General features: G+C 51.0%; 2 protein-coding genes across 3 annotated transcripts in view; one reads left to right on the top strand and one right to left on the bottom strand.

Moving 5' to 3' along the window:
* LOC111165678 (sulfhydryl oxidase 1) overlaps window positions 1–9,650 on the bottom strand; it is a 41,145-nt gene extending 31,495 nt beyond the window's left edge. The window contains exons 1-2 of one of the 2 annotated variants that reach the window (XR_016392993.1): window positions 9,306–9,650; window positions 7–107 (exon numbers count right to left, since the gene is read on the bottom strand). Coding sequence is in view for 1 of the 2 variants with exons in the window: in XM_022556558.3 (XP_022412266.2) it covers window positions 7–107; window positions 9,306–9,573 (369 nt within the window). In the remaining variant the exon portion in view is untranslated. The remainder of the gene's footprint in view (window positions 1–6; window positions 108–9,305) is intronic. The other variant, XM_022556558.3, reaches the window with a different exon arrangement.
* Window positions 9,651–11,351: 1,701 nt separating this feature from the next.
* Window positions 11,352–13,815, top strand: LOC111165695 (heterogeneous nuclear ribonucleoprotein A1-like). The gene is given in 3 exon segments (XM_089899302.1): window positions 11,352–11,445; window positions 12,459–13,459; window positions 13,461–13,815. Coding segments are annotated over 3 exon segments (1,149 nt in total). The 3' UTR covers window positions 13,515–13,815.
* The last annotated feature ends 6,192 nt before the right edge of the window (window positions 13,816–20,007 follow it).

Here is a 20,007-nt window from a genome sequence, read left to right on the forward strand (position 1 = left end):
ACACACCCTCACAGTCGGGAAGCCAGGGATGTCGAAGTCTCTGCAGACTGCGGTGTTGGCCTCCTGAGCACAGTCCAGGGCGGCGAGATTCAGCGCCGGCCTCCAACCTGAAAGGACAAAAAAAAAAGAAACGGAAAAAACCCTGAGGTAAGTAAGAGGGGCTGGCACCTCTGCCTGCTGACCTCGCCCACCGCCACCAGTGCCCACGGCACCTGCCTCCAAAGCTCTTAGGAGAAAGGTCACCCCTTCCTCAAAACACGGCCTCTGAGATAGTTGGGTTATTCTGCATTTAACCTGTGCTTAGGACACAGTTAAATAGCACCGGTAACCCACTCAGAACAGCAAGCTGTGTCCCCCGTTGTTCTGCAGTCGGGGAGGGGCACAGGGGCTGGAGGAGCTGAAGAGAGGTATGAGATGAGCCTGGCCCTCTTGGGGAAAAGCCCCTGGGATACTGCCTCTGTCTCTGCTGCCCTCTAGAGATGATCAGTTCCAGAGGGGTGAAGAGCACGCCTCAGGAGTGCTGAGTTCCCCCGTGGACCCTCGGTGAAGGCCTCTGAGGCCAGAGGTAGTGGCCAGCAGCCCAGCTTGGGTGGGTGGGACACAGGGTGGTGGGGACCGGCCCCCCGGCCAGGGGTGGAGGCAGAAGTGCAGGGGAGGAAGGCGAAGACACCTGGGATCTAGAAGCCACAGGGAAAGAAGCCCTGAGGCCAAAGTCTAGAAGATAACAGCTCCCCAGGCCGGCTGCCTGGGCACCCTGCTCCTTCATCAGGCCCCAGGCCACAAGGCCTCCCTCCGATGGAACTTACTGGCAGAGAGAACAATGGCACCGTTCTGGGCCACAGCCCCGGATCTGGGAAACAGAAAACAAACTCATCTACCGGGCAGGCCTCCTGAGCTCCAGTTCCAGGTCAGGTGCCCCGGGAGCACCTACCAAAGTGCCACACTACAGTGAGGCTGCTCCCGCCGGGATGGAGGATGTGCACGTGAAGCTGCACAGACGGTGAGCTGGCGATGCACTGGTGCCACGCCGTGTGGCACGGGGCTGTGAAGGTACGTGGCCGCAGGGCAGACCAACCCTGGGCACCAAGCAGGGGCCTGGCAGGAAAGGCGAGAACTGAGTGGAGCCCTGACCGTCAGTCCAGGTGACAGGCAACCAGGGCACGGGGTGAGCAGATGAAGAGGGGAGAGTGAACAGGGCTGCGGAGGCGATGCCGCGGGAAGGCAGGCAGGGGCCAGCGTGGGCGCGCCGGCCTGGGGCTCAGGGCTGGCTCCCCAGCACCCTCCCCAACGCGGGCATCTCCAGGACGATGAGGGAAGGGGCAAGCCTGCCTGAGGAGTCGGGGAGGGCACACATGCTCCCCACAGGGCCCTACCCCTCCCACCTGGAGCACAGGATGGGGTGGGGGGACTTACACAGGCAGCCCACGCAGAACTCGCTAATGACAGAAGACTAATATCCAAATAACATCCCTGAGACCTGTGGCTTTGCCGGGACCTCTTACCTCGCCCCAGAACCTGTCCCTTACAACATCTGAAAAACCACTACTTCCAAAGGCATCAGAGCTCCCAGAACCTTTTATGTCTAGGGTAGGAGTGTCACCCTCACTTCCACAACAGATGTATGGAAGAGTCAGGATGCCTCCCAGACACCCCTGACCCATCCCTCAAAGGAAAGGCTCCGAAGGTTCAGAGCAACTAAGCTGGTCCTTCTTGGGGTGACACGAGGCAGGGGGTCTGGCACTGTAAGGCAGGCCAGGGGCAATACCCGCTCCCTCCCCAGCCCCTCTCCCCTTCTCCTTTCTTGCCGGCAATGGACATTTGGCACTGAATCCTGGCGGGAGGGAGGGAGTGGGGATGGGGGAGTGGGGTGTGAATGGAAGTGTTCAGCAGAGACAGGTGAGCCACACACTAACATCCCCCGCTACCCCATCTCGCCAAACCCCTTCTGGGGAGCTCTCGGCTCCCCTAGCACAGGAGGGCAACAGTTTGAGCTACAAATACACGCCAACCCGAATGGCCTGCATCCTTCAGCTTTACATCTAGCTGGAAGGGCAGCCTGCTGTGGTCAGTAACCAGGGTCTGCTCCACACTGGGCTTGGCACAGCATCCCTCCTGCCCTCCCTGACACTCTGCTCTCCCCTGACCCCTCCCCCACTGTCAGCACCACGTAGGAGGGACAGAGTCAGGCAGTCCAGCCACGCGGAACCAATAATACCAACGAGCTTCCTGTCCTGTCCACCCCCAGTCCCGAGTCTCTTCCTGCCCTCCCCCATGTCTCCTCTCCCCACCCCCGGGTTCTTTACCTCTCACGTCGCCTCTGACCCACCCTCCTAGTGAGCTAGTGCAGGGTTTCTTGTCCAGATGAAATGTCTCATTTCCCTCCTGGCCAAGGTTCTAATATGCTCCATCACCAGCCTACCCAGCCACCAGTGATCTTTTCTATCCGCAGATCTATGTCACTCTCTACTCAATATTCTTTGAGGGCTCCCATTGCCTCTAGAAGAAAACTCAACAGGCATCAGGCCATTCTTAATCTGGTCCCTCCCCACCCAGCTTCCTCTTACCATTTCCCCAAATTATGCTCCAGGAACGCTGAAAGTTTTCTCCTTCCTTGAAAGCACAATGCTCATCTAGGCTATTCCCACAGCCACCTCTACCCTCCCAACAAACTCCCAGTCGTCAGGTGCAACTCAATTTGAACGGGATTTTTCCCCCCAGGAAGAGCTGCCTTCCAAGTCCAAGGCTCAGGACGCTGTTCTCGTTTCCACCACACAGTTACAAGCCTGTCCATCCCTAAATGTCTCTTCATCCTTGCATCCTCCTTGCCTAGCTTCCCCATTATCCTGCACACAGTAGGTGCTCAGTGACTATCGACTGAATGATACAACTGACCCAGTCCCGGGGCCGCTACAGGGCTGGAACATCTTCTCTCAGCCTTACTCTGTCCTCAGGTCCAGGCAGGGGGTGAGGTTAATGCCCATCACCTGTGAATGCAGGAGAAGTGAGCTGCCCAGGGATGGGGTTTTGCCCTGGATCACAGGCAGAGCACCCCAGGCCTCCTTTCTATGGCTCCTCTCCTGCCCAAGGGAGGCCCAGCAGAGGGTGGGAAGCACAGGTCACCCTGTAGGGTCATCTGGCACATTTCAGGCTTGGCTCCGGCTCTGCATCTAGGGCTTTTTTCAGGGAGACCCCCAGGAGAGGCCCAGCTGTTCTCAAAAGTACCAGCAAGTCAATTAGACCTAAGGGCAGAAGAGTGGCACTTTTGTGTCCTTCCACCAGTGAGGGCCCCTGGCAGGGGGTCTCACAAGGCCACCTGGCAGGGACCAAGGACAGCAGGCCTCAACCACTCCACTCCTCTCCTCTCCAAGAGTGCAGGCCACCATCCCTCGGGCCAGGGTTGTTGTTTGTTGCCCGCTGGGGCATGAGGCTCTGAAGGCACAGGGAGAGGAGAGGACAGAAAGCTAGTGTTCAGCGAGCGTCCACAGATTTTGTGTCCTCCAGATTTTCCCACTCCACCACCGCCATTGGAGGTGGGCACCATTTTACCCACTTTACAAACGAGGACAGAGACCAAGAGACCTCCAAGTGGTCCCAGGGCTACCGGACCCAAAACCCCACTTTTGTCCCTCTGCCTCACCAGGGTCAGGATGCTACCTTTATACTTTTGCTGTCTGCTCCAGTCACAACCTTCCCCATGAGAGAGAAAATGGTTAAGACAGTTTCCTCTTCTAGCTACATACCATTCTCTATAACGCCCAAGAGTTGGTCAATATCATAGACTCAGCCTTTACTTAGATGATAGTGGTATCAGGCATATAGAGAGTTTATCATGTGCCCAATGTATGTAGTTTAATGTGCGCAGCTACGCTATGAAGAAAGTAAGGAGGTATTTATTCATCTCTAGACTGTAAAATAGAGATCAGATAACTGTGCCCGAGGCACACAACTAATCAGTGGTGAATGTGGGATCTGAACCCAGGATCTGAGCCTCCCCGGTGGTCTCAAGAGGGCCCAGGACACAACAGAGAGCTTCTCTGTTCCCAGCCAGGAAACTCAGAGGGGACAGGGTGGGGTGGGTATTAGTAATGGGGATGGAGGCGGGAGGTGATGCCTGAGAGTTCTCAGCTCCCAGCTCCTGGACGGTCCGTTACTCCTTCTCTTTACGCCTTGATTCCCTGTACCTCCACTAAATGGAACCAGTGCCTCTTCTTACCAGCCCCAGCCTGAGGGGGAGCGGGGGGGGAGCCTGGGGCCGGTCAGGTGCTGGGAGAGTCCGGGCTGAGAAATGTTTCCCAGGAATATCAACGTCAATACCTTAATGAGCCATAATGACCTATAAAGCTCTGTTTTGACCCTAATCACTGTGGACCTGACTAGTCGTCATTCTAGTAACAGTACCAGGAATAGAGAGGACCCTTATCTGGGTGCTCCACTGGTAAAGCAAAGCTGCATTTACGGGAAGTGCACTGCTGTCAAAGAGGTACAGAGCTGGGTGAGAGAGGCTTTTTAAAGTGTCAGGTGACTTAATACCACAACCTGCAGGCCTAACACCAAACGGATTAGCAGTCTCAGTCCAGCCCTACTCTTAGGGAGAAAAAAAACTTTCCTGGTGCAATTACTGCCTTGGCAAAGTAATCTCCCCACTGACAGAGTAAATGAGCAAATGGAGCGGACGGGAGGGGAGGTAAGTGTAGGCAGCACAGCTGCGGACCCTGGGTGGCGGGAGAGGGGATGCTTTCTGGTGAGGGGGATGGGCTCCTTCTGGAGTCACAGGCGGCATACCCACCCCACTCACAAGGCCAGGAAGGGGCACAGGACCCAGAGTCACAGGGCTTGCAGACAGCTGCAACTGGTCGAAGCACCATGAGCTCCACACGTCTCCTCTCTGGGTCTCCGTTTCCTCACCGGTCACACGAGGGCCAAGATGAAGGTGTCTCAAGTCCTTCCCAGCTCTGACAACCATGGGGTGCTGGATGGCAAAACACTCTCGCCAAGAAGCATGGCCGTGAGGCCTCTGAGTGCTAAGCAGCCTGGGCCTCTATTAAGGCAGGGGCCAGACCCACCCAAACCACAAGAGCCAGTCAGGTCGAGAGGTCAGAACGAGACCCCCGCCTGAGTCTCCAGGAGTCCTCCTGACACAGAGAGTTGGCCAGGCCTATGCCATTACCACGACATCCCTTCCTCCTTGTTGCCGGCTTCTGGGCAGTGAGGTCATGATGTGGACAAAATGCCTTCCCCGCCCCTCACACCTGGATGACACCCCAGGTCTGAGTCAAGAGGAGCCACGGCAGCCCCAGAAGACCTGGTCACTCACAGCCTCATCTGGAATCCCGTGAGGCTTGTGCCATTGGTCTGCATGAGTGTTCAGTGACCTGCTACCCTGCGCCAGGCTCTGCACTAGTAGCGCACGGGTACAAGCAGGAGAGGACGGCCCTGGGAGAGAAAAGGAGGAAACCAACACTGCTTGCTGTCACTCAACACCCACGCCTTACAAATCTCATCTCCACACTCTGCACAGGTCATTTTCCCACCTGGAGTACCCTTCCTCCTTCTCCCCGCTCTCCACCTGCCCAGGCTCTGGAGAGTCAGGAAGAGCTGGGTTCAAGAACCTCCTCCAGGGACTTCCCTGGTGGCGCAGTGGTTAAGAATCTGCCTGCCAATGCAGGGGATACAGGTTCAAGCCCTGGTCCGGGAAGATCCCACATGCCGCGGAGCAACTAAGCCCATGAGCCACAACTACTGAGCCCATGAGCCACAGCTATTGAGCCAGTGCGCCACAACTACTGAAGCCCACGTGCCTAGAGCCCATGCTCCGCAACAAGAGAAGCCACCGCAAAGAGAAGCCTGTGCATCACAACCAAGAGTAGCCCCCACTCGCCGCAACAAGAGAAAGCTTGCACACAGCAACAAAGACCCAACGCAGCCAAAAATAAATAGATAAATAAATAAATTTATTAAAAAAAAAAAAAGAACCTCCTCCAGGGACTTCCCTGGTGGTCCAGTGGTTAAGACACTGTGCTTCCACTACAGGGGGCGTGGGTTTGATCCCTGGTCTGGGAACTGAGATCCCACATGCTGCATGGTGGGGCCAAAAATAGAAAAAAATAAAATAAAAAAAGAACCCCCTCCAGCATCTGTGTAATCTTGGGCAAGTTACTTATCGGTTAAAAAAAAAAAAAAAAAGTTATCTGTTGCTCAGATATTTTCTCATAAAGATTATATACAACAGTGGCCCATAAAGGCCCTTAGCACAGTGCCTGACATAAGGCAAGTGTATAATAAATAACTGCTTAGATAAAGGCCTTTGGTGACCAGGCCTCTGTCACTTTCCCCTTCCCTGAATTCCCAAAACAAGAAATGACTGAGTTACGCTCTTTTGAACCTTTTCAAGTACAGCTTCTTACTGGTGCCAATTTCCCTGCTGTGTGATTTACCCAATGGCAATGTAAACAATACTCTGCACACAGAGGTCACTCAACAAGTATTTGCTGATTGATTAGCCAGTGATGAGGACTGAAAGTCTAAAATGAACACAATCAATTTCCCAAACACACAGTGAGGCAGTAAGAGCTGCTCTGGAATAGAAAGTGGTGAGCCAGATCTTTAGAAACAAGCGCTCTGCCCCAGGGTAACAACTGCCCCAGAGAACCTAGCCTACAATTTACTGAAGAAATGAGCCCTGGCCAGTCAGATTAAATGCCTGAGGCCAGTCGGGCAGGGTTGCAAAATTCTTCTCTCCCCTCATGACCTTCCACAGTCTCACTGCTCCTACCCAAGGCATTCATACCAATGGCAGAGGGCAGGGGCCACAGGCCCACGGGCCCAGGGTGGTGCGAGAGCAACCCTCTGCCGGCCCATGACCAAACTTTCTCAAGGAACCTCAGAATACAGAGATGTTAAAGGGCCTCACCAGGAAACACCTCCTTGGATTGGAGTGGAAGCATTCTTTATCATTGCAGGCCAACACCAGGTTCGGCCGGCACTCCCCGCAACATGATCTTGCTTAGGGGGCTGACACCTCCATGGTTCATGGGAGACTTCCAGTTCTCACCTGAATCTCCCATCTCCCATGGACTGTGGTTCATCTCTACAGACACCATTTTCCTTTCTGACGTTAAGTTTTGATTTGCTTTTTTTAGGGAAACTCTCACTCCATGCACTGGGGAGAAGACCCCTTTGGGAAGTGGCAACCCTCATCCAGGAGCAGGCTGGGTCAGAATCTGGATGTGCAATTCACTGGAAAACTCTGGGTTGCCAGAGGCCAAACCCATGAGTCAGCTGGAAGCTAATCTTTCTGTCCAGCACTCTCAAGATGTAAGAATCTTCTAGATTGAGTCCACCTGCGGCCATTAAGGGACTTCTATGGCCTCAAAGTGAAAACTGATGTAGGAATTTTTATGACGTTCAGGCCCACAGTGTCCCCTGAACACCTAGTGCCCCTCAGGTGTTCCAGCTCCAAGTTCAACACTCTTCCTACCTCCTGCCCTGACCAGATGTGCTGACATCACTGAAATGATGCAGTGTGAAGAGCTGCTGAGAAATGGCACATTCAAGTGATGGGAACAGAGAGGCATGCAGACAAGTGTCTGCGTGTAAACTGGAGGGAAAATGGTTCATTGGTTTTGTTTAAAAATAACTTTCCGGGCTTCCCTGGTGGCGCAGTGGTTGAGAGTCCGCCTGCCGATGCAGGGGACGCAGGTTCGTGCCCTGGTCCGGGAAGATCCCACATGCCACGGAGCGGCTGGGCCCGTGAGCCATGGCCGCTGAGCCTGCGCGTCCGGAGCCTGTGCTCCGCAACGGGAGAGGCCACAACAGTGAGAGGCCTGTGTACCGCAAAAAAAAACAAAAAACCTTTCCAAGACCATATGGCTAACAGGTGATACATCTTTCCATCTAACCACTTCAGGAACCACCTTGCAAGCTGCTCAAGGGAAGAGGTGGCCTGAGTTTGAAAACCAACATCTACAAATGCACTACTCTACCGCAAAGAGTTGAGTGTATCAAGAAAACAGCACAGCAGGGGAACAGCAGTTCCAGTTCTTCCCTCTCCAGGAAGAGGCCTACACCCTAAGATGCCTCATTCAGTGACCGCTGAAGGTCAGCAGCCCTGCTAGGGCCCTAGCACCACCTAGTTATCAGGAAATAACTCCATTCAGAGGCAGCAAATCAGAAGCAAACCACTACCATCACGCCACGCCAGCCCCGCCAAATACCCACTACCTGGTCTAGGCAGATGGATGACACCACAGGGATCTTTACCTGTGCAAAGGAAACTCTGAGATAATACACATCAAGTACTCACTCAGGAAGGTGTCTGACATACAATACAGTAAGCACTCAATAAATATTCATTACTATTGTTGCCATATTTACTCAGCTCCAATCTTAAGTTTTTAAAAACATTAACCTTTCTGTAATGGAGTACACCTTTAAATCTCTACAACTCTATTAGCAGTCGGTCGTCTTATCCCTCTACCCCTCCGGCTGTTAGTAAATGAATGGTGGGTCTCACAACTGACAGTCTCTTAGAATGAAGGAAATACGGTATTAGTGGTCAGGCCAATGAAGGAGAAAATGGAGCAAGGGCCAAACCCACACCAAGAGGCTGCCCTCAGTCGGGCCTCTGGGCTCACAGGTTGAAGCAGAAGGAGAAGGTGCAGAAGGAGGGGGAAAGAGAAGGATGTGGCCCAGAAGCTAAGGAGCTGGAGGCAGCAGGTCAGGAGCGGCCGAGAAACAGCAAACAGGGAAACTCTGCCTCAAAGATACAGCTGAGAAAGGAAGTCTACGTACCAGCAGGGTCTACTAGCCAACGGGTGGGGAAAGGAAGGAGGGAGTGGGAATAGGGGCGGCGGCAGAATGAGTATCAGTTCTTTTTCTCCCCAACACTGATCCCACCGCGCAGCTGGGTAACTTGGTAGGAAGCGGTCTGCCACAAGGCTGAACTACAGGAAGCCGTAAGGTGTCAGGGAGGAGGAACAAAGGAGACCACGTCGCAGGTATGGGGGCCATAAGCCGGCAGAAGACTGACAAGGAAAGCAGAGCAGGTCTGGGGACCCAGACCGCGGGGACGGGGAGAAAACTCGGGACACCGGTCAAGGGGAAGAAGAAAGGGAGGGGCGGGAGCTAAAGATGGAGCTGAGGGCTGAGAAACTGGGGGGGAACTGGGAGGGGCAGAGAGGAAGATGGGCGGAGGTGACAGGCAGGAGGAAACGGAGAGCGTTGAAGGGGCCTCCGTGAGGCAGGTGGCGGGGATCCGCCCGGGTGGGGCGAGGGGAGCGAGCCTCCCCCTGCACCCAGTTTCTCACCTTTGACGTCTTTGGCCAGCGCCTTCCACGTCGGGGCGAAGGCGATGCAGTGGCCGCACCAGGAGGCGAAGAACTCCACCGCCCAGGCGCTGTGGGAGCCCAGCACGGCGTCGCGCAGGGTGCCAGCCTGTAGCAGCGTCAGCGGGTCGGAGGGCGAGTAGAGCGCCGAGCGCGGGGCTGCGCCAGCGCCGCGCACCACCAGCAGCAGCGACAGCAGCAGCAGCAGCAGCGACGGCTGCGGCCCGGAGCCGCGTCCACAGCACTCCATCCTCTGTAGCTGCGCGGAGTCCACCACTGCGCACAAGTTTCGGACGACTTGGTGCCGGGCGCCTCCACCGCACCTCTTGTCTCCGTCGCGGGGAGGAGCCACGTGACCCCGCCCACCGTGGCCTGGTGCCGCCCCTTTCCCCGCCCCGCCCGCCGGCCAGTGGGCAGGAAAGCCGACGAGGGACGAAAACCGGAACCGGGCGCTGGAGTCCGGGCCCGGCTGCGAGCGCCCCCTTCGCAGTCCGCCGAGACCTCAGAGCTAGTCGGGTTCCCGCCTCGGCCCCAGGAGGCGGGGAGCTCAGCCCAGGCCCCGGAGCCCCCCCGCCGCCAAATGATAGGTGTGGGACATCCGCAGGGCAGAGTCCCGGGCCCGCGTTCCTGTCGCTACTGGGGACTCCGAGTAGTCATTTGGCTTCAAGGCCCCGTATCCAACGGGAAAAGAGTCCGTTGGAATAGATTGGACCGATTTATGCTGTTCCCAGAAAGTCCTGGGGATCCCACCAAGCGATAAGAAGTTGTGAATTAGAAGCACGTGGGAGAGAAGGACGGGTGGTAGGACAGTCTCTGAGTCTGTGACCACCGTGACGCCACAGGGATCAGATGTGCCCACACCCCGCACTCCCCAAGGCCTGTGATCATCTAAGGAAAATATTATTTGAGGACTTCCTAATTATGAATTAGAGGCCCCCTTCCATTTTAGTCTGGGCTGGATTGGCGTGGTCCATCGGGTGGAATCAGAGTTCCCTCAGCACGCAGGTCTGGCCACCTAAGGTTGTTAGGACGATTCCTCCAACTGGGGCTCCCAGCAGCGCAGGTACCCCACATCTAACTCTCCAGCCTACACACAGATCTCCATATTCACTTACATATCCCTCTCACGAGCAACCTGATAACGAATCTTGTGTCCATGTGTACTAAAGTGTTGATGATTAATTTTCTGTGGTCTACCTTTTGTAGTTCCAGTGCTGAGTTATCTTAACGGGAGCAGGCGTCCCTCAGAGTGCTGTCACATGATCTTTTCCCTTTGTGTCTGCTGGGTTAGGCCACCTCACCTGTAAGCCATCTGAGACTAGATTTGTTATTCATTCAACATTTACTGAGTGGTTTCTTTGTGTCAGGCACTGCTCTAGGTACTAAGGCTGAGGCAGTAAATAAAACCAAGACTACAGTCATGGAACTTACATTCTAGTGAGGATAGGGATAGAGAGATGTAAATGTAGATCATATGTTGACAAAGGCTATGAAGACATGTACAATAGGGTAAGAATAAAGTGACAGAGGAAGTGGTATTTTATTTTAGACAGGGAGGTCAGTGATGGGCCCATCCCTGATATTTGCAGGGCCAGGGTAAATAGTGCAGATGGAGGCACACATATCATATGTCTACATAATTTAAAATTATAAACCAATTTAAACTGTTATGTAAAATTCCTGTCCTTTCATGTTGACAAGTATACCTTCATAATAATCTGGAAGGCCAAACTTAAGTTTAGAAATCTCAGACTTCCCCCAAGATGTGCACTGGAATGGGGCTGCTTAGCTGGTAACTGGTCCCTGGCCCTCAACCTTCCTCCTACTCTTTGCACCCCAGCTCTATCCCATACTTCAAGGGAACTTGTGCCCACACCTATAGCATCCCTGTCTGCACATCTGAGCTCCATCTATACCTCCAGCAAATAGCCGCTCCTTGGTTCCTTAAGAGAACAGACCTTGGAAAAAGGCTGATGCAGTCTCTAGAAGCTGGCCTGGTGCTACTGGGGCAGGGAGTTCTAGGGTCTCATGCACCCGCAGTATGATCTAAAAGGGGTGAGGCACAGGGGCTTTGGGTGGACTCATCCCCTTGGCCCATGGTCTTCTAGCTCTGTGGAAAGAGGTGTGGCTGGAAGAGGGCCAGAGAGCTCAGAAGACAAGGTAGGGGCTCCTCCTGCCCCAGTCTTAAGGCAGTTCTAACGGGATAACATTTGAGACAAAGACCCAAATGAAGAATGGGAGGGAAGCTTGTGGCAATGTGAGATAAGAGCATTCCAGGCAGAGATCTGGAGGTTGGAGCTTTGCTCCCTTCATGAATTCGTATCCTCTGTGCCTGAACAGAGAACAGGCTTTGAACATATTCTCAAGTTCAAAGTCTTGAACTGCATAGATAGTCCCCTAGCAACCCTGGATTCCAAGGGGTGGAAGTACTCCAGCGGCTAAATCAGGGGCCAGGAAAAGTCAAGTGCCTTCACATGTCTCTATTGTTAAAAAATGTTATAGTTATCTTCCCCAGGGAATTCCCTGGGAATTAAGGGGACAGTTTTAGCTAAACATGAAGAGCACCTGGGAAGCACAACTCACATAAGTACACAAAGATTTGCTTGTTCACATGTCTATTTCAGAACATCAGAAATGGAAAAGAATACAAATGATTTGAATGGAATAGATAAAGTTTCTTGGCAATGGGGCCAAAGAAATTAGCCTTGAGAGTTGTAAAATCTGGGGCTTCAATATCTCAGAACAGCAATACAGGGATTTTTTTTTTTTTTTTTTTTTTTGCGGTCCGCTGGCCTCTCACTGTTGTGGCCTCTCCCGTTGCAGAGCACAGGCTCCGGATGCGCAGGCTCAGCGGCCATGGCTCACGGGCCCAGCCGCTCCGCGGCATGTGGGATCCTCCCAGACCGGGGCACGAACCCGTGTCCCCTGCATCGGCAGGCGGACTCTCAACCACTGCGCCACCAGGGAAGCCCAATACAGGGATTTTCAACTTTAAGTCTTGGACGTCTGTTCGAACAGAATCTTAAAAGGAGTCTCCAATAAAAGCAAGCTGCCCATAAACAGAGAGATGGATAAAGAAGATGTGGTAAAGAGATAGTTCGGTAGATCTCCTTTCTGCCCGTGGATGCTGCTGAGTAAGCATCGTTGATGTCTCCCCCCCGCCCGCCTCCACTGCCGTCGTGTCTAAGTCAGAGTCACCCAAAGAGCCCAAACAGCTGCGGAAGCTCTTCATTGGAGGTTTGAGCTTTGAAACAACCGATGACAGTCTGAGGAGCCATTGTGAGCAGCGGGGAGCGCTCACAGACTGTGTGGTAACGAGGGATCCAAGCACCAGGCGCTCCAGAGGCTTCGGGGTTGTCACGTATGCCACTGTGGAGGAGGTGGATGCGGCCATGAAGGCAAGGCCACACGAGGTGGATGGAAGAGTTGGGGAAGCAAAGAGGGCCGTCTCAGGAGAAGATTCTCGAAGACCTGGTGCCCACTTAACTGTGAAAAAGATTTTTGTTGGTGGCATTAAAGGAGACACTGAAGAACATCACCTAAGAGATTATTTTGAACAGTATGGGAAAACTGAAGTGATTGAAATCACGACTGACCGAGGCAGTGGCAAAAAGAGAGGCTTTGCTTTCGTAACCTTTGATGACCATGACTCTGTAGACAGGATTGTCATTCAGAAATACCACACTGTGAATGGCCACAACTGTGAAGTAAGGAAAGCCCTATCTCAGCAAGAGACGGCTAGTGCCTCATCCAGCCAAAGAGGTCGAAGCGGTTCTGGAAACTTTGGTGGTGGTCGTGGAGGGGGTTTTGGTGGGAATGACAGCTTTGGTCGTGGAGGAAACTTCAGTGGTCGAGCTGGCTTTGGTGGCAGCCGCAGTGGTGGTGGATATGGTGGCAGTGGGGATGGCTATAATGGATTTGGTAATGATGGAAGCAATTTTGGAGGTGGTGGAAGCTACATTGATTTTGGCAGTTACAACAATCAATCTTCAAATTTTGGACCCATGAAAGGAGGAAACTTTGGAGGCAGAAGTTCTGGCCCCTATGGTGGTGGAGGCCAATACTTTGCCAAACCCCAAAACCAAGGTGGCTGTGGTGGTTCCAGTAGCAGCAGTAGCTGTGGCAGTGGCAGAAGGTTTTGATCACTGCCAGGAAACAAAGCTTAGCAGGAGAGGAGAGCCAGAGAAGTGACAGGGAAGCTACGGGTTACAACGGATTTGTGAACTCAGCCAAGCACAGTGGTGGCAGGGCCTAGCTGCTACAAAGAAGACATGTTTTAGACAATGCTCATGTGTATGGGCAAAAACACTTGAGGACTGTATTTGTGACTAATTGTATAACAGGTTATTTTAGTTTCTGTTCTGTGGAAAGTGTAAAGCATTCCAACAAAGCATTTTAATGTATATATATATTTTTTTGCGCCCATGCTGTTGATTGCTAAATGTAATAGTCTGATCATGACGCTGAATAAATGTCTTTTTTAAAAAAAAAAAAGATGTGGTACATATATACAATGGAATATTACTCAGCAATAAAAAAGAACAGAATAATGCCATTTGCAGCAACATGGATGAACCTAGAGATTGTCATACTGAGTGAAGTAAGTCAGCCATAGAAAGACAAATATCATATGATATCACTTATATGTGGAATCTAAAAAAAAGGGGGTACAGGGCTTCCCTGGTGGCGCAGTGGTTGAGAGTCCGCCTGCCGATGCAGGGGACACGGGTTTGTGCCCCGGTCCAGGAGGATCCCACATGCCACGGAGCGGCTGGGCCCGTGAGCCATGGCCGCTGAGCCTGCGCGTCCGGAGCCTGTGCTCCTCAACAGGAGAGGCCACAACAGTGAGAGGCCCGCGTACCGCAAAAAAAAAAGAAAAAAAAAGGGCGGGGTACAAATGAACTTACTTATGAAACAGAAGTAAAGTCACAGAGGTAGAAAACAAACTTCTGGTTACCAGGGAATAAGTTGGGGGGAGGGAAAATTGGGAGATTGGGACTGACATATACGCACTACTATATATAAAATAGATAACTAATAATAACCTGCTGTATAGCACAGGGAACTCTACTCAGTAGTCTGTAATGGCCTACATGGGAAAAGAACCTTAAAAAGAAAAAGAGTGGATATATGTATAACTGATTCACTTTGCTGTACATCTGAAACTAACACAACATTGTAAATCAACTATACTCCAAAAAGAGTTTTTTTAATAAAAAATAAAATTTAAAAAAAGCAAGATGAAAGTTGTGACCTACAGCAATAACCACTTTCTGTGGTCCATGGAGCTTCTTGGGAACCCCAGGGCTCCACAGGCTACCATTGGAAAACCACTGGTCTAGAACTGAAAGCAGAAAACAGAAGTATCACAACTTCCCTGCTTGCCCTTCCAGGAGCTTCCTGGGATGAAAAGGTGGCAGAGAAGGAAATCTACTCAGGAATGGGGTGTGGAGGGGAAACATGTGCTGAGGAAAGCATTGAAAGCTAGCCAACTTCCCTGTTCCCCTTCCTGCATAGAGGCTATAGGAAAGTGAGGCAAGAGAAATCAGATGAGAGGATAATAATAGTATTGGCTAATAGTTTACATCTGCTCTTCGGAGCACTTACAGATGTTACTCATTTAATCCTCATGCCAACCCTATGAGGGTGAGAGTATTATTATCCCATTTTTACAAATGAGAAGACTGAGGTCGAAGGAGACCTGCTGACTTTCCCACTTGTGAATCATTCATGTGTTATGCATAAATAAAAGAGAAGGAATTTGGGAGTCTGTCCACCAAAAATGAGATAGATGGTAAGAGGAATGCAGTTTATACACCAATACAGATAATGATGGTGAGCAAAAGAATAGTGTTAGGTAAAGTATGTCATGTGGTAGCAGAGCATTAGATGACTTTCCACTTACTCATTAGCACTGAGGATCAGAGACGGTGTGAGCAGCTGTAAGGCAGGTGCCCAGAATCTTTGCTTTGTCTCTTCAGAACTTGCCTCTTGGTCTTCTAGATGAACATTTCCATAGCTGGGGTTGGTTAGAATACCAGTTGTAAGAGTCAGAAGACAGGTAGTCAGAGTCTGTATCACTTAGATACGGCAGAAAAAAGAAGGCACATTCAAAAGTTTTGCTGAGTGGGGTGTTAATGGATGGACTGGTTCCAGAGGTGTGTGCGGGTAGAGGGAACCGACGAGAGATGTGAGGTCCTTAGCGACTGACAACAGGATGAAGTCCTTTTAGCACTCCTCCATGGGAGGAGACAAGGGGAGGGAACCCTGTGAGGAAGACCAATGGGTTCTGGAGTCCAAGAAGAGAGGCCACCCAACAGGAGTGGTGACCCCAAAATGCCACCACTGCCAGGGACACAGAGCCAGGAGGAGAGCAGGGAGGCATCAGGAAAGTCTCGCTTCCCCCTCTTTCTCCCCCAGTCCTCTGCTGTCTTGCCATTGCCTCCCACTGGCCAAACACAGTCAAAGCCAGAGATGAGAATGCCCTGATTATAGCCCACAGTGGTGGGCTTCCAGGACAAAAGGCAGGTTAGAGGAGGGTGGAGAATGCAGAATACTGTACCTAAACTTGGGCTCTTCAAGAAATGAGAATGGAAAACACAAAACTCCCTGACCATCCTTCTGTGAGTCTCCTGTGTGGGAGCGGGGAACTGGAGATCTACCCATCCACCAGACAGAGAGCCAGCACACGAGGGCAGCTGAGCAATTCCTTCCCAGCAACTGGTTCTTTCCTGTTCAGACTTAGTCCAATGGTCTTATTCTTTATCTATCAAGGAGACTGAGGCCCAGAAAGGTGAAGGCACTTGCTCAAGGCCACATAGCAAGGTCATGGTAGGGTCCATTCTTGTCAGGCTTTCCAACATAGCTATCGAAGTACTGAGATGGGGACCGCTATGAACGGGATATTTGGGGCAGAACCCCATGTTCAGGTAAAGCTTTCCTGGTCCTAAGTCACTTGTTGGCAATTCAAAGGGAATAGGCACCCCACATACACATATTTATAGCCCCCCGGCATGCTTCTACCCATCCCCCACCGCTCGCCCTCTGCCTCCAAGGACGAGCTGATTATTTAAAGTGGAGTGAAGATATAAGGCTGTATGCTTGAGGCCTTGTTGTTCGGGCTCTCTGGCCAATATCAGGAGCGAAGCCTTTTAGGAACCTGCAAGTCATCAAATGAGGCCTGAGGTCAAAATCAAGAAGGCCACATTGCTGAGTCACTGGGTTAGAGGGTGCTCAGTCTTCCCCATAGGAGGCTTCTGGGGACCTTGCCAAATTTTTGATACTTGTGAGACTGATTCGAAAGAAATTTAGGCTTCCAGAAGAGATGTCCAAGCACTTATTGAGCGCTTACTAGGGGCCGAGCTAAGTAAAGGGGCTTTGGGTGGGAGTATGGGGGGTGGTGTCAGTGAATAATACCCCTGTGTCCCCTCTCAAGTAAGAAACAAGCACAAGACACAAATGGAAACTAAAACTCCTCCACTTTCTTACAGACAAAGCTGATTGGAGAATGTGGCTTAGATGCACTTCCACAAAGTGTTCCTAATTAAACATGACCCCCAACTCCAGGCCTTCTCTGCAGGGGCTGAGCCTGTCTGGTAAGCTGGCTGAATGGAGGAGAAGACATGAGACGGCACCTGCCCACACATAGGCTGCCAGGTTCCAGAGAAGGAGACTCTGGAGGGACTGAGCCACACGGTGGAGTTCCTTTCCCCAAACTTAGCAGTTAAGTCACCCGTCTTCTCTCTCGGTGAGGCAAGGGAGGACCAGACAAAAGGTGGACGCTTCCTCCTATAGTTTGCTCTCTTTTGGGGTTGGGGTACAGTGGAAATTCCACTTATCAACCCTGAACCTTTTGCATGTTTTATCTCACTTAATCCTCAGAATTATCTTATAATATTGTGATCTCTGTCTTAACAGACATGGTCATGGAGGCATAGAGAGCTAAATAACTTGCCCAAGGTCACACAGCTATACGAGGGAGGAGTTGCATTTCAACATCAGATCTCTGCATCTAAAGATCAATTTGGTTTGCTACATTTTAATTTTTTAAACAATGCTGTCTATGTGGAGCCAGACTCATAGCTAGGAAGCAAGGAATCCAGGCTGAACTGCTAAAACGTTTTGCCACAACTTCAGGATTAGAATGAAGCAATTTCAAGATAGCTCAGGCAGTAATATAGATCTGCAAGCCCTGAAGTAAGCTTGTGGAAGACTTCTGTAATCTGTAATAAATGTCTGTACATTTATTACCTCATATTATTTGTTTGCTTGTTGTCAGCCCTCAGAATTTTAGTCAAGTCCTTGAAAATTCCAGCCTATCTTTGCAGTGCCGAGATAAAATTTTTTAATTAATTAATTAATTTACATTTATTTTTGGCTGTGTTGGGTCTTCGTTGCTGCACGCAGGCTTTTCTCTAATTGTGGTGAGCTGGGGCTACTCTTCGTTGCGGTGCGCGGGCTTCTCATCGCGGTGGTTTCTCGTGTTGCGGAGCATGGGTTCTAGGCACGTGGGCTTCAGTAGTTGTGGCTCGCGGGCTCTAGAGCGCAGGCTCAGCAGTTGTGGTGCACAGGCTTAGTTGCTCCGCAGCATGTGAGATCTTCTCAGACCAGGGCTCGAGCCCGTGTGCCCTGCATTGGCAGGCGAATTCTCAATCACTGCATCACCAGGGAATCCCTAAGATAAATATTTAGTCTAGAATTATGAGCTGGAACCAGTGCAGTGTGGGTAGCTACAGAGGAAACAAGATAACTTCAAAGGGATGTCGAAACTCAGAGGAACAGTATCTGAGCCTCATGGTCAGCTGAAGGGGCTGCCTGAGATTCTGGGATTTGTCTGAATAAGTGAGCACCTTAGGAGGACTCTTGGTTGTACTCAAGAAAACCCTAACTGAATCAGCTGAAGCAGGGAAGGGGAATCGATTGCCTCGAAGAACCAAATCAACGGTAGGGCAAAGCCATACCTGGCCTCAGAGACACCATGACACCATCTTACTCTGCATTTCTAGTCTCTGTACACTGGCTTTATTCTCTTAGCCGGGCTGCTTCTGAAAGTCCAGAATTCTGGCCTTAGCTTTCAATTTGAGATCAGAGGGAAAAAAAGCCAGAACTTCTCTCCTGACCCTAGTTTGAAACATACTGGGGAAAACTCTGGCCAGGCTTGGATTATTTGTTTATTCCTAGATTAGTCACTATGATCAGGGAGGTCATATCACCACGGGGGTGAGCACCATAATTGGCCGCCCCGACCATAATTACATGTTTGGGGTAAAAGAGGATCAATTTTCCAAAGAAAAAGGAGTACTGTTATCAGGGGAAGAGGGTAAATGAGGAAGCGCAGGCCAAAGCAGATGGTGTCCGGCACCAGGAGGCAGAGGTGTAAGAATCAAATGGGAGAATGTGAAAGAGTCTAGCACACTGTCCAGGACAGCAGGGCTCAACTAATACTTGTTTTTTTAAATAGTAGGAAAGGCTAAGGTCTGAGCACACCTGGAGGTCACAATACCTATGTCCAGATGTGTCACGAATGCACCAGAGATTTTCAGGGGTCCGGATAAACTTGACTCAAGCCATTTAGTTGCAAAAGGGGGGAGAAGCATATATAGAGAAGAAAGGATATCTTGCAAGAATTCGCCTAGCCCACAGTAGGTACTCAATTAACGCTTTTTGCACGAACTGCCCAAATGAAATACTGAGTGTTTTCATGTTCCCAGATGACTACATCAGCATCCAGATGTTGCATTCTTATCTTACGATGGCCTTCCTTATCAGCAGACACCCTGAAGAACTTCGCAAGCCTCCACCTCTCCTTCCTTATGGAACCCACTTACTCCATGCTATTGTCCATGGTTCAGCCACACCCCTTCAGCCCTGGTTTTCACTCTTCTGCCCAGCCCCTGGAGGGGATGCTTCTGTTGGACAGATGGGATTTCTAGATTTTCTGTGCCCAGACATTGCCATCATATCTCCCGAGGTGCCAAGCTCTGCTGTTTGGTGGTTGGCCCTGCCTCATCTGCAGCTACACACTGTACCCTCTGGTCCAGAAGGGGAGTTGGGATGCAGTGTCTGCTACTGTACTTTCATAAAAACATGAAAGGCCCTGACAGCCACTTGGTGAGCCTCAATTTTCCTAGTTGGCCTTCATGGTCTCCTCTTCCCAACTTTGCCCGACCATCTAAAATAAAAGTTCCCTATCTTCCTGTCCTTTCTGGAAACTTGTTTATGTTAATAATCGTCTTGAAAGTAATCACACTTGTGATGGTCTCCCTTACCCATTCACTGACTGTGGGATGTGAGATCTCTCTTCTTTTGTCTTTGCACGTCCTGGGTCGATGCTCAGATGTTGGTAAGAAAAAAGATAATCATTATCCTTATGGCAACTATGAATCGTTGCTGTTGCTGTTTTTTCTGAAAGCGTACCAGCACTTTCTACCATATATCCCTCTATAAATATGAAATTTAAAAGTATTATCAGCACATTCCTTCTCTTCCTATTTATTTATTAAAATTCTAACATAAAACTTTATGCCAGAGAAAAGTGCTGAGCTCAACATTCTGTTCTTCCCAGCTCCTTTTGGGAATCTTGGCCTTGAGCGATGTAACAAGTCCATAGAACCGCCACATAACTGGCTTATGTCATCTAGAAATATAGCAAGTGAATAAACAACAGAAATGGAGATTTTTTGGT

This window comes from Delphinapterus leucas, chromosome 1 (genome assembly GCF_059928025.1).
Source record: "Delphinapterus leucas isolate spDelLeu-1000000601 "Yukka" chromosome 1, BTC_Dleu_Yukka2, whole genome shotgun sequence".
Taxonomy (NCBI): domain Eukaryota; kingdom Metazoa; phylum Chordata; class Mammalia; order Artiodactyla; family Monodontidae; genus Delphinapterus; species Delphinapterus leucas.